Source organism: Gobio gobio, assembly GCF_949357685.1.
Source record: "Gobio gobio genome assembly, chromosome: 8".
NCBI lineage: Eukaryota > Metazoa > Chordata > Actinopteri > Cypriniformes > Gobionidae > Gobio > Gobio gobio.
Genome location: NC_137114.1, coordinates 57,738,071 through 57,752,611, shown reverse-complemented (window position 1 = coordinate 57,752,611; position 14,541 = coordinate 57,738,071). Strand labels below are relative to the sequence as shown.

At 40.7% G+C, this 14,541-nt stretch overlaps 1 protein-coding gene across 4 annotated transcripts in view; it reads left to right on the top strand.

The window, feature by feature from the left end:
• The window catches only part of LOC307130464 (protein NLRC3-like), a 168,182-nt gene that overhangs the window by 3,903 nt on the left and 149,738 nt on the right, over positions 1–14,541 (top strand). For 3 of the 4 annotated variants that reach the window (XR_013817040.1, XM_079823440.1, XM_079823439.1), the window contains 5 exons: positions 1,918–2,031; positions 10,513–10,626; positions 10,874–10,969; positions 11,176–12,903; positions 13,989–14,060. Coding sequence is in view for 3 of the 4 variants with exons in the window: in XM_079823440.1 (XP_079679566.1) it covers positions 1,918–2,031; positions 10,513–10,626; positions 10,874–10,969; positions 11,176–12,903; positions 13,989–14,060 (2,124 nt within the window). In the remaining variant the exon portion in view is untranslated. Of the gene's footprint in view, positions 1–1,917; positions 2,032–10,500; positions 10,627–10,873; positions 10,970–11,175; positions 12,904–13,988; positions 14,061–14,541 lie in introns of all 4 variants that reach the window. The other variant, XM_079823438.1, reaches the window with a different exon arrangement.

Below are 14,541 nucleotides of genomic sequence, written 5' to 3'. Positions count from 1 at the left end.
CAGTAGCGTGTGTAGATCAGGTCCAGATGGTTACCTGATTTGTGAGTAGCTGTAGTAGATACTCGCTTAAGGTCAAATGAGGTCAGAAGAGTGGTAAAGTCAGCAGTGGGTTTATCAAGGTGGATGTTGAAGTCACCAAGCAGTACCAGAGGAGTGCCATCCTCAGGGAAGTGAGAGAGTAAAATATCCAAATCATCCAAGAAGTTACCCAGTTGACCTGAAGGGCAATAAATAACTACAACATGGATTTTAGCCAGGTGAGTGATAGTGATTGAGTGTGATTCAAATGAGCAGTTGCCAGATAGATAAGGAATGGGGTCAAATTTCCAATCATTTGAGATGAGCAAACCAGTACCTCCACCCCTCCCAATCGGGCGTGGGGTTTTTCGAAAAAGTTAAATTATTTGAGAGAGCAGCAGGAGTGGCAGTGTCTTCTGGTTTGATCCAGGTTTCAGTTAGAGCCATGAGACTGAGATGTGAATGAGTGGAAATAGATGGAATAAAGTCTGCTTTGTTTACAGCAGACTGGCAATTCCACAGACCAATTGGAATGGACATTGATGTAGCAGAGGAAATAGGTACACTTCGCAGATTATTCGGATTACTGCGCCTAGAATGTACTGAGCGTGACTTACGGGTGTATGTGGTAATAGTAGCAATTTGGAAGCACATAGTGAATACGGGTTAGAGAAATAAACAGATGAAAACACAAAGTGGACAAAGTAGAAAGAAAAGCTATTAAGTGCCTTGTCGTGTCCTTGCTCGAGTGGAGTCGCGCAGAGTGGAGTCGAATGGTCTTTACACTCTTCGGTCTTCACACGATGAGGCTGAACGCTCCCGCTGACGCTTCCGCATGAGCGTTAACGAGCGTATTAAATAGATGCTACTCACTACATTCAGAACAGGTGAGGACGCTTTTGTAATTTGCCCAAACAATCAAGGCAACAGCCTGTCAATGGCTCAGCTCAAAAGCGAAACTATCACTCACTAGTGCGAATATCCCGCAATAATAATTGAGTGCGGCCGGCAAAAACAGCACTGGTTATAATTCAAATACAATTATCTTAAACAGTAAAATTATAAATCGAAAAATAACTACAGAATCGAATTGTATCCACTTGATAGCGTGTAATACGCTGAGCAAATTCAGCAAACTGAGTAATTAAAAAAAACACTTAAACACAGCTTCAATGCGCTCCTTCACTCTCAGCGTGCTTCTCCTGTTTGAAGATTTATAAAGATTTACACTGGCACCTATATAAAGATTTACATGTTGCTCAGATACACCTATATAAAGATTTACACTGGCAGCTCAGAGCTGTACGGCAGCATTTAAGTATGAAATTGAATGAATGAATGTCAAAATGAAATACACCATAGACTATAAAATATACATTGATTCTACTGTATTAGTTTTTAGAGCAGTGAGTGATTTTCTCTTTGTCTTTTGTTGTTGTATTAATATTAAAGGGATAGTTCACTCAAAAATGAAAATTGTCATCGAGAAATGAATACAGGTTTGGAACAATATTGAGTAAATAATGACATAATTTTAGAGGTGCACTGTCCCTTTAAGGACAAGCGGCAGCATGTTCCCTAGGCTGCGCTGCTGTCAATTTGACCTGCGTGCATCTAATATACAGACACGCCGATTTTACTTTCACTTTAGACATAACCGACTGTGTTTATGTAAACCTTGTGTGTATTTGACAGTATTAGTGCAGTAAGACTACTTAGTCCAGTAATCACGTGTTTGATTTTGCAGCAATTTTGCAAAAAGAGTGCATGAGATTTGCGAAAGGCGTCTAAACGCCTGAACTTGTTTAAGCTTTTACAGAAAGAGTGATTTATTCAACAAATTGGTTTAGGCTGTTGAGAATGTGAAAGGATTAAACTGAATCTGTTCTGTGTTTCCAGTTCAGTCCAGCAGAAGAGCTCAAACCCAGAGTCCAGCTGTGTGTCTGTGAAGAGTGACGGCTCTATGGATCGCCCAATATATTTTAAGAGTGGAGACAAACGGCCTGATCTGAGGTATAGCATCTCTATAAAAGTTATGCTTATAGTATGACCTTTTTGAATCGTGGTTGATGATCACTAGAGTTGAATCATTCTATAATTCTATTGTTGTTTTCAGTTTGTTTGTTTTGAAACCCTAATTCCTAATATTACAGTTTTCTCAGTTGCTTTGGTTCATTTTTTGAATCATGCTTAACATTTGCAAAGTTCATTTCTCAAAATAATTGTCATCAAAGTTTGAGACCCAGTGAAACACCTCTGAGTTACAGACGTTACAGCAAAAGAATTACAACACTCGCGGATCTTTCCTAAGACAGAAGTTTCCAGTAAAAGTGCACAGCATGTATAAGTCTGTATCTTTAGCCCATCGGATCATTGTATTGAGCTACTGCGCTGATGCACTGTTACACACAAACACACACTCCTGCTCGGAGCAACCCGGCTCTGTCTCCCCTTCACTCGCTGTTATTCACGTTTCTGCCTGCATCCTCATGGTGGCGTGTAAGATTGCATTCATCCAAATGATGAAAAAGCATTGCTGTTGTTGGAAACTCTTTTCCTCGTTGAAGCAGAGACCAGGAGACGTCGGGATATCTTTCAAGCAGACGTTACTCTTTATTGGGACACTCTGTTTGGTCCCTGTGGTCCTCGAAGTTTAACTAAAACAGTTTACACTGTAATTTATCCACATTTCAGGGGGAGGGATTCACACAGTAGAGGAGGAGACAATCTAAACAAAGTAATTAAATGTTGTGTCCAGGTAAAGGGACACACCCCAGACATTAGAGTGTCACCAGTCCTAATCCAATCAGCATAACGATTACAGGGGCTCCAAGAGCCATTAAAGACGAATGGTGAGAATCTCAGTAGGGATGGGCAACAGTGATCGAGTACTGGAGTACTCGAACGTGACCGCGATGATCGATCATGAAAACGATGATCGCTCTGACTTTAAAAAATATATTTGTCTATTTTTCTGATTGGTTATTGCAGCATTTTTGGCGGTAACTGAGGTTTGATTGGTTAGCGTTAGCCAGCACACCTTCCAGACCAGCGAAATAAAGTGAAACTGAAGCACTGCAGTGATGCCTGGAATCACTGTGATCATGAAATACAGTTCAGTGCAAGATGTGCGGCGCTAATCTGTCATATACATCGCGTTATAATGAAAACAGGATTGTTATAGAATGGTGTAAATGATCTGTGCTTTAGTTCCCCGTGTATCAGCTGTTAAAGGAAATACACAAGCGCGGTGAAGTTCATGTGCGCGTCCTTTTCTGCAGATGCAAGTAGTACGATTACTTTTATGTTGTCTATATCTGATTAATCTCATATGGACACGTTTGGTTGAGTTTAATAACCAGCTAGTAAAGCGCTGCCATTACCAACTGGTGTTCATTCTCTTCAGTTTCAGCTCACATGCAATGCCCGACATTATCGACTATGGGTTATTTAGGCTATTTTTCTTTCAAAAGCATTGATGATATTAATGCAGCAACGTTATTTCGTTCTCATATTTTTTAACAGTAGACCTATGTTTTATTGAAAGTAGTTTCTCATTATGCCTTCGAAAACACGCAGTGATGTCTGTCACTTTGATCAGGAAAAATAAAATTAAGCGCAAGATGTGCAGAGTCAATCTGTCATGTACATGACATTATAATGAGAACACAATTGTAATAGTTTTGTAAATTATCTGTGCTTTAGTTGCCGTTTTTGGGTGCTGTTTATTTACAGTTTTAGTTAAATTACAATGATATGATTGATTGGGTTATTCGAGACGTAAAAAAAAACAAAAAAACATCTAAAAACACAATAACCATTTATGCATCATAATCTAGCAGTTATTTTTTCTAGTCATATGTTCATGTTTTCATAGACATGTGATGTTTGTATTTGTCAACATTAATTTTCGTAACACTCTTAAAATAGTTTCATATCTCCATGACGGAGACGCCCCGCCCCCCACACAAGCCCCGCCCCCAATTACTTGAATACTCATTTTTGAGACCTGTCAATGATCGAAATGAGAAATTGACAAAAATTCCCATCCCTAAATCTCAGTAATCTGGCTCATTTGATTTACAATAAAGAGAACAGGAACTGGCCAAACTTTGCATAACCAATGTCGTCATCATTACCTTAAATGCTAAATACAATGTACTTCCCTTAGTTTTAAACAGATTCTTATATTTGTAATCCCACACCGTACACAATGATTTTGCGACACCACAAAATAAACGATAGAGCATATTTTGAAAAGATAGACTTTTTATTTTGTCCAACTGATTTATATCGTCATGTCCCTAATTCAGAGAACCTCTGACTCTTCCAGCAAAATCAAACAATTACATCAAAACCATTTTATCTGTGCTCAAAATCAAATAATGCCTTCAGAATATAGACACAATGAATCAATATTATAAACACACAACCAAACACAGCATCCAAAGCATGCAGTTACAGAAAGTATATTGTAACACGGTAAACACATTTTGCATTACGTATGCTTTTTATTTTACTTAAGGCCTGCTTCCTGCGTCGCTACTGTTCGGACACTCTTGCTTACTGCTCCGCGGTTTGCTCTATCGCTTCTATATTTTATCTCATCATTTCAACTTCAGCAATTCAGCACAGTGCTCAAACAACAAAGCTTGACTCCAATGATAAAATTAGAAACTCTGGTTTCTGGATTACTAAACAAAAAGCGGAATATTTCAACCGACCAGCCTCCCACTGCCTTCAGCTTGCCTCTTCTAGAATCTACTTGCTGCACAAACTGCCACAGACTTTTACAAAGGATTGCAGTTGTTGAAACAAAGTTATTTGCGGAACCATCCAACCAGACGAATCACACAGCAGAGCTTCATTATGATCGCCCTCTGCACACTGCCGGTGAGTCCCATAAATGTAGTGCTGCTCAACAGGTAGAGAAACAAGTAACTGATCAACACACTAATCGATGGCACAAACAGGGAGCAAGACCCAAAGGCACTCGAGACATCAGATTGTCACGAGCATCACATATTGCCCCTTAGCCTGCTCTACCCCAGACACAAGGATTGCAAACACTAGTTTCCTACCTCCAAATATACATCTTGAAAACAGATTTGAAGTATTAATGAATGTGGGTGAGGAATCTCCAAACGTGATGAATGTGACTGAACACAGATCGAATCAGCCCGCAGCTAACACTGATGCTAACAGGCGCTCAAGGTCGAGCAGACAGCGGCCCTCAGCTCAGAGCGCAGCCGAGCCCAGGACTCTGATAGTGGGGGACTCAACAATCAGAAACATTAGCAGCAGGGATAATACCACATGCTGCCTTCCACAAGCAACAGTTTCTGATGTCAACAGGGAACTTAAGAACATTCTGATGAAGCATAAGAATGCAAATCGGGACGATCACAGGACTTAATTTCAGCATCTGAATGGACATGCGGTTGATACACCCCACAAGGACAATGATAACACCACGCAGCCACAACAACCAGTTCCCATGGACACACTCCCAGCAGAGCCCCGCCCTCAGAGCTCACCACAGACAGACTGTGACGGATTAGAACTGCTCCAAGTGACACAGATCAAGGCACTAAACAGTAACATCTCAGCCCAGACTGTGGAGTCTGTGGATGCACTGGTAAAAATGGAGACCATCGGGGGTCAGACTGGTGAACTTTTACGCCTTATGTGTGGTCTGAGCAATAAGCTGGAAGAAATGTCTTAGTCACTCCATGAACCGGACGATAACATATTGCAGCTTCCGGTAACACCAGAGAAACAGCCCCCCTCACCAGACATGTTATTCCTCTCTACAGCATCCCCGCCTCTGAGCTTCACAGAGAAAATGGATTTTGTTTATACTGGAAACAGACAATCACACTCGATCGCTGCGAGCCCCCAGATATCAGCCAAAGAGCATCAAGCCCCACAACCACCAAAGACTGTGGGCCCAGCTCGCTCTGCCCCTCCTCCTGTGAGATTTCTTCGATCACAACGCCATGGCACACACCCTCCTCCATCTGCACCAAAAACAACTGATACCAGCTCTCAGTGACGTGTTCTGGGTCCTCGCAACGTCAACAGCAATCTTATCAAATATTTACAAAACATGCGTGAATCCAGTGTGCCTGTCTCTTTCTCTATTTCTGTTCTGTTACGTGATAGAAAGTCTAAGGCCTTTTCAGGCCGTATGGCAAACCCATCTAATCTGCTGCCTGTTACTTGTCAAACTAAGATTACTGTGGGGGAAAAAATTAAAATGAATACTGTTAAGTTAGCTCTTTTAAACATCCGTTCACTTAAAAACAAATAATTTCTAGTCAACGACTTAATCACCACAAACAACCTAGATTTTTTGCTTCTAACTGAAACGTGGCTAGAAGACAGCTGCAGTGCAACAGTCCTCAATGAAACAGCCCCTCCTAACTTTACTTTAATGAGTGTCTGAAGACCAGTCAGGAGGGGTGGAGGTTTAGCTGCTCTATTTAAAGATGTCTATCAATATAAGCAAGCATCATTTGTTAACTATTTGTCTCTAGAATATCTGGGCATTGTGCTAAAGGGTGCTTCACGCATCCTGCTTATCATTATTTACAGGCCTCCAAAATATTGTCCGGCCTTTATTGATGACTTTACAGAGCTGTTATCAGCAATCTCATCTGAGTATGACTGTTTTGCTATTGCTGGGGATTATAACATTCACATTGACAATGCTGAATCCAGTACAACAAAAGATCTCATGACTGTTCTTAAAACTTTTGATTTGACACATGTACACGGACACACACATGATCGTGGACACACTCTAGATTGACTTATCAGTAAGGGGCTAAACATTTCATCGATAGTTATTAAGGATGTGGCACTGTCTGATCATTTCTGTATTTTCTTTGATATATCAATCTCTCCTGCCATTGAAACTAGATCTGTCTCTGTCAAAAAAAGATGCTTAAATGAGAACACTAGTGTGCTGTTTATGAAGGCCATATCTCTAATCCAAGCATATCTGCAGACTCTGTTGATTTTCTCCTTGACTCTTTTAACTCAAAAGTTAAGAGTGTAATTGATGATATTGCTCCTGTGAAAGTCAGAAAAAAGAGTGGCAAACAAAAAGCACCTTGGAGAAACTAAAAAACTGTGGCGAAAGACAAAACTTGTAGTCCATTACAACATCTATAAAAACAGTCTTCGTGCTTTCAATGTGGAACTAGGCAAAGCTAGACAGACCTTCTTTTCAAATATTATAAACAGAAACATAAACAACACGCACACTCTTTTTGCAACTGTATAGAGACTAACAAACCCCCCGAGTCACATTCCCAGTGAAATGCTCTCAGACAGCAAATGTAGTGAGTTTGCTTTCTTCTTCTCAGAGAAAATCAATAATATCAGAAATGCGATCAGCACATCCTTGAGTTTCTCTGGGGTGAGTCAGATCAGACCACAACCTCAGAAAGTTACTATGACTGATTTTGAAGCAATTGATGGTACAATTTTAGAAGAAAAGCTTTTTTCAAAAGTGCGTTTGACTGTTTAGAAGCAGATCTCCTAGAAGTGGTAAACGCCTCACTTCTTTCTGGGACTTTTCCAAACTCCTTTAAAACCGCAGTAGTTAAGCCTCTCCTGAAAAAGAGAAATCTGGATAACTCCATACTGAGCAACTACAGACCAATCTCAAATCTCCCCTTCATAGGCAAGATCATTGAAAAAGTTGTTTTCAGTCAGCTGAACAAATTCTTGAACTCAAACGGATACTTTGACAATTTTCAATCTGGTTTCCGACCGCATCACAGCACAGAGACAATGCTCATAAAGATAATAAATGATATTCGCCTCAATACAGATACAGGCAAAACATCAATTCTGGTACTACTCGACCTCAGTGCTGCATTCGACACTGTTGACCACAACATACTTCTTGACAGGCTAGAAAACTGGGTTGGGCTTTCTGGAATGGTCCTCAAATGGTTCAGGTCATACTTAGAAGAGAGAGGTTATTATGGTCACCTAAACTCACATAAGTCTGAGTGGACATCCATGACATACGGAGTCCCACAAGGGTAAATTCTTGCACCACTCCTATTAAACCTGTATATGCTGCCACTGAGCCAAATAATGAAAAATAACGACACCCAGATCTACTTAGCCCTATCACCTAATGACTACAGCCCCATTGACTCTGTGCAAATGCATTGATGAAGTTAACAGTTGGATGTGCCAAAACTTTCTTCAGTTAAACAAAGACAAAACTGAAATCACTACATTAGGAAACAAAGATAAAAATTCTCAAGGTGAACGCATATCTTGAGGCTAAAGGTCTAAAATCAAAAAATCAAGTCAGGAATCTTGGTGTGATTTTGGAGTCAGACCTAAGTTTCAGTAGTCATGTCAAAGCAATAACTAAATCAGCTTACTCTCATCTGAAAAATATTGCAAGAATTAGATGCTTTGTTTCCAGGCAAGACTTAGAGAAACTCGTTCATGCTTTTATCACCAGCAGGGTGGACTATTGTAATGGTTAGACAGCTGCAGCTCATACAGAACGCTGAGCAGAACCAGAACATATGACCATATCACACCAGTCCTCAGATCTTTACACTGGCTTCCAGTTACATCTAGGATAGATTTTAAAGTACTATTACTTGTATATAAATCACTCAATGACCTAGGACCTAAATACATTGCAGATATGCTGATAAAGTACAAACCCAACAGATCACTCAGATCATCAGGATCAAGCCAATTAGAAATACCAAGGGTTCACTCAAAGCAAGGAGAGTCTGCTTTTAGCTATTATGCCAGCCGTAGCTGGAACCAGCTTCCTGAACAGATCAGATGTGCTACAACAGTAGCCACTTTCAAATCCAGACTCAAAACACATCTGTTTAGCTCTGCATTTACTGAATGAGCTGTGCCACTGTACGTCGGACTGATTGCACCTTATCTTATGCATTTACTGAATGAGCTCTGTGCTTTGTCCGAACTGCTTGCACTTTAATTTATGTTTCAATTTAACCCTGTTTTTATTTTTATTTTTAATTATACTTTTTATTTTTTTATTTTTTATTTTGTTAAAGCTGCAGTTGGGAGTTTTTATAAAACGTTGACTTAGCCTGAAAATTTGAACAAGCACAACTCACAGGTCACTCCCCCTTGCTCTCTGCTGCGCTACAGCCCTCCCTCCACAGCTCCTCCCCCCTCACAACGGAGCCTGCCGTGAACGCGCAGGCTAGTAACTAGGCTAGTGGAACATAGCAGGGCCACCGATGACGGCAGATAAACAGTTATGGCACATTCACTAGTACGGACGAAATGTCAACAATATGATTTACATTTACTATGGCCTGCCCATACTTTGATTACAAACTTGGTCCTCAAAACATTACGTATTTTGAAATACATGTAATGTAACTATATGACGTTGCACTATTTCTATAAGTAATAAATAGCTAGTAAGATAATATAACGGTAACTAACGTTACAGTATGCGAGTAATTATTCTATCAATATGTAATGCCAAATAAGGTCTGCTAGTACATTATTTCAGCAACATGCCAGTGAATCAGTAGGTTTCAATAGTTGCTTTGCACAGTGCGTGACATTTTATCTGTATGTTATGCGGCTAGAGTTTTGAGTTTTGAGCTCCGACAAGGAATTCACACCCAAAGCGACTTCGAGGAGTCAACGGGCAGGGAGAAGAGGAAACCGGGATAGGCTACTTACTTGTCAATCAGAAATGTGGCAAACTCTGCATCGGTTTTTAATCCTTTCAGGACACGTAGCTCCCTCCACCTCGGAAAAGCCGCTCCGATATTTATCCTCGTTTTATTTCGGGCTCTTTTTTTATCATCGTCATCTGTCTTTTTCCGTTTACCCGTCTTTATTTTATGAGCAGGTGCCACTCGAGGAATTGGCGGATTGGATCGTTTGTCCGCCATAAGCAAAGCTGCGGCACACCGGTAATCTTCAATTTGAACGCCTGTACGCTGCGCTGTGCATGAGAGGGGTGTGTGATCAGCGTGCACACGAGCTTGATTGACACTGCCAAGACACTCCTCCTGGCTCTGATTGGTTGTTTCTTACTGGGAGCAGTGTATTTCTGCAAATGGCAGTAGGACCACTGGGAGGAGCCAGAGGAGCTTGATTTTTTTCACAGATTATCTGTCTCATATTCTACTGTCAGGACATAATGACAGGTTTAACAAATATGTAAAAAATACATTTTTGTATTACTTTAACCTGCTCTCAGGTTAAAGTAAACCTGACTCTCCATTTTCTTCCACCCCAGATAGGGGATTTCATCTTTTATTTTTTATTTTATTTTAATTCCTATTATAACTGTTATACTATATATATTTTTATATTATTTTATTCACTTATGACTATTTTAACTTAATTTCTGTGTAAAGCACTTTGAATTGCCACTGTGTATGAAATGTGCTATACAAATAAACTTGCCTTGCGTTGCCTTGCCTTACTTAGTTTTAAAACCAGTTCAGTCCAGCAGAAGAGATCAAGACCAGAGTCCAGCTGTGTGTCTATGAAGAGTGACGGCTCTATGGATCGCCCAATATATTTTAAGAGTGGAGACACACTGCCTGATCTCAGGTATATCATCTCCATAAAAGTTATGCTTATAGTATTTGATTTTTATGAAGTTGTTATTAATATACATCAGTGTAATGAGCTCAGATCCTGTAAGTTTCAGTCTATTAATGATGATCATTGTGCTCTATGTATTGTATTGTTAATACATTCACACACTGTAAAAGCTGTTGGTCTGTTACTCAGTTAATGACACAATTACATCAATATCAGTGTGTCTGATTCTTTACCCTCTTCATTCTGATTTAAGGTCAAATCTTCAATCCAGACCAGTTAAAAACAAAACTGTGTTCACGCCTGTGATTCAACCACAAGACTTTAATGAAAGCATGTGTCCTGGTTTCAGGTAAAATGTGGGACTTTTGTTGTTGTTTAATTTTAGGAGCTGTAATGACATCACACATCACTCAAACACATGATTAATGATTGAAACATTTCAGAAACATTATGATGTTCTGTGTCCCATAATACAGCAAACAAATCATCCATTTTGTGATCTATGGCTATTAACTTCTCTAACTTGTGTAATAATGTGATATTTTAATCTCACAGCCATGACTCTAAACCTGCTGAAGTCCTCGACACATTGAGATCCAATCTGAGGAAGAAGTTTGAGTGTGTGTGTGAGGGAATATCAAAGCAGGGAAACCCAACACTCCTGAATGAGATCTACACAGAGCTCTACATCACAGAGAGTGAAAGTGGAGAGATCAATAATGAGCATGAGGTGAGACAGATTGAGACACAGTCCAGGAGAGCAGAAACAGAGGACACACCGATCAAATGCAGTGACATCTTTAGACCTTTACCTGGACAAGACAAACCCATCAGAACTGTGCTGACAAAGGGAGTCGCTGGCATTGGAAAAACAGTCTCTGTGCAGAAGTTCGTCCTGGACTGGGCTGAAGGGAAACAGAATCAGGACGTCCAGCTCATATTTCCACTTCCTTTCAGAGAGCTCAACTTGATGAAGTACAAAACACTCAGTCTTTCAGATCTTCTTCATGTCTTTTTCCCTGAAACCAAAGAAATGGAAATATCCAGTGATAAGTATAAAGTGTCGTTCATCTTTGATGGTCTGGATGAGTGTCGTCTGTCTCTGGATTTTCAGAGCGATGTGAGGTTGTGTGATGTGACTGAATCAGCCTCAGTGGACGAGCTGCTGACGAACCTCATTGCGGGGAATCTGCTTCCCTCTGCTCTCATCTGGATCACCTCCAGACCCGCAGCAGCTGATCTCGTCCCCTCTGAGTGTGTCCATCGAGTGACAGAGGTACGAGGCTTCAGTGGCCCACAGAAGGAGGAATACTTCAGGAAGAGAATCAGGGATCAGAGTCTGGCCGACAGGATCATCTCACACCTGGAGTCATCAAGGAGCCTCTTTATTATGTGTCACATCCCAGTTTTCTGCTGGATCTCAGCCACTGTTCTGGAGAAGATGTTGAGGAAATCATGGAAAGGAAAACTCCCCAAGACTCTCACTCAAATGTACACACACTTCCTGCTACTTCAGACCAACATCAAACATGAGAAGGACTATGAGAAGAAAGTGAAAGATGAAGAGATGATGGTCAAACTGGGGAAACTGGCGTATCAGCAGCTTGTGAAAGGACACCTGATCTTCTATGAGGAAGACCTGAGAGAGTGTGGCATTGATGTGACAGAAGCATCAGTGTACTCAGGATTGTGCACTCAGATCTTCAGAGAGGAGTTGGGCTTGTATCAGGGGAAAGTCTTCTGCTTTGTTCATCTGCGCATTCAGGAACATCTAGCGGCTCTATATGTGCATCTCTCCTTTATAAACAAGAACATCAATGTGTTTGACCAGATTACCAAACCAACTAATGGAGACACAGCTTCACTGTCTGATCTCCATCAGAGAGCTGTGGATGAGGCTTTAGGCAGTAAAAATGGGCATCTGGACCTTTTCCTTCGTTTCCTTCTGGGTCTGTCAGTGGAGTCTAATCAGAGTCTCTTACAAGAACTAAAGACACAGACAGGAAACAGCTCTCACAACAATAAGAAAACAGTCGACTATATTAAAGAAAAGATCAGTGAGAATCCCTCTCCAGATAAATACATCAATCTGTTTCACTGTCTGAATGAACTGGGTGATCTTTCACTAGTGGACGAAGCTAAACCTCATATGAGCTCTGGAGGATTACGTGCTGTGAAACTCTCCTCATCTCAGTGGTCAGCTTTAGTTTTTGTGTTGTTGTCCTCAGAGAAGACGATGCAGAAGTTTGACCTGAGCAGATTAATTGGAAACAGAAATGATCCGTAAGTAACACTGAGTTCAATCATTAGAGTCTAAAACATTATGAACAGACACACACAGATCAGAGGTGTTTAAATCACGGGGCACAGATTGATTTCTGGGATATTGAGCATAATTTGCGGGTGTTTTTCAAACGGACGCTGTGTCCTAGTAAGGCTGCAGATCTCGACGGCCACGTCATCAAGCGCCTCTGAAGGCCGTCTCAGTTTGAAGGATCCTTTGACGCCAGCCTTCGTTTCATATCTTTAATTCAGCTCAATCACCCACAATCCTTTGCACACATTCACATTCATGAAAAAGACCTGCTGGAGAACGAGCTGAGCTTTTCTGAGTTCATTATGAAATGTAAGAAACAAATTATGTTTTCAGAGATAAAGGCACACGTGTTATCTTTAGTTTTGGTGTAAATGAATCTCTCGACACTAAACTGCCAATAATGAGCCACTGGAGACACAGACGGCTGGCATTCACTGCATTGCATTCATAGAAGAGCCAGTTAATATAAAGATCTTTAATACTAAGTATTTTTCCCAAATGAAGTGTGAACAGTATTTTGGTGGCGTGACCGTGGGGGCGGGAACACGTGTGCCGTAGCCATGAGCCCTTACTAGAGCGTCTCCTAGTGTTTAATGCTGAGGAGGACTGGAGTCTACAAGCCTCAGAAGGACTGGACTAGGAAAGACACAACCTCACTAGGATGCAGCCGTCCGTTTGAGACGCTCCCAATATCAATATGAGGGAGACTCCTGGAACTTCCCGGAGAGCTGGGATGTCTGATTATGGGAGTGAATCCGCTAAACTATTGATCTGAGTCACTCCTGAGATTGTGATGATTGACACAGTGATCACCATAGCAACGGACGGGACAGTAAATCTGATGTCATCATAGATCTGAGCACTGAGTGTTGTGTGTAAATGCAGACTAATAGACCGACAGAAACACTGACCAGAGAAAGAAACACCAGATCTGTGTCCATTATAAACCAGTTTAATTAAAACTATATTTGAGGGTATTTAATGTATTATATACTCCTGATATTATTATTATCATCATTAATAATGAACTTATTGTTTTATGTTCTAACAGTGGCTCAGTAAACACACCAGATGAAGTTCTTCAGAAGCTGCTGCCTGTGGTTACAGCAACTAGATCAGCTCTGTAAGTCACACTGAGAACAATCATCACTGCTAAAACATTATAACAATTCTCACTGAAACATGAGAAATTAATGCTTTAATAACAAATATGAGTAATGTGTGTAAAGATTTATTTAATTTAATATAAATGTTAATACATTAGTGAGACCAAATCAGTGTTTCAGAGAATTTAATAATTTCAATTATTCATAAAGTAATCACACCGTGTGTGTGTAGCTCTACTGTGCTGTAATGTGGTATGTGTGTGTGTGTGTGGCTCTACTGTGCTGTAATATGGTGTGTGTGTGTGTGTGTGTGTGTGTAGCTCTACTGTGCTGTAATATGGGGTGTGAGTGTGTGTCTCTACTTTGCTGTAATATGGTGTGTGTGTGTGTGTAGCTATACTGTGCTGTAATATGGTGTGTGTGTGTGTGTGTGTGTGTGTGTGTGTGTGGCTCTACTGTGCTGTAATATGGTGTGTGTGTGTGTGTGTGGCTCTACTG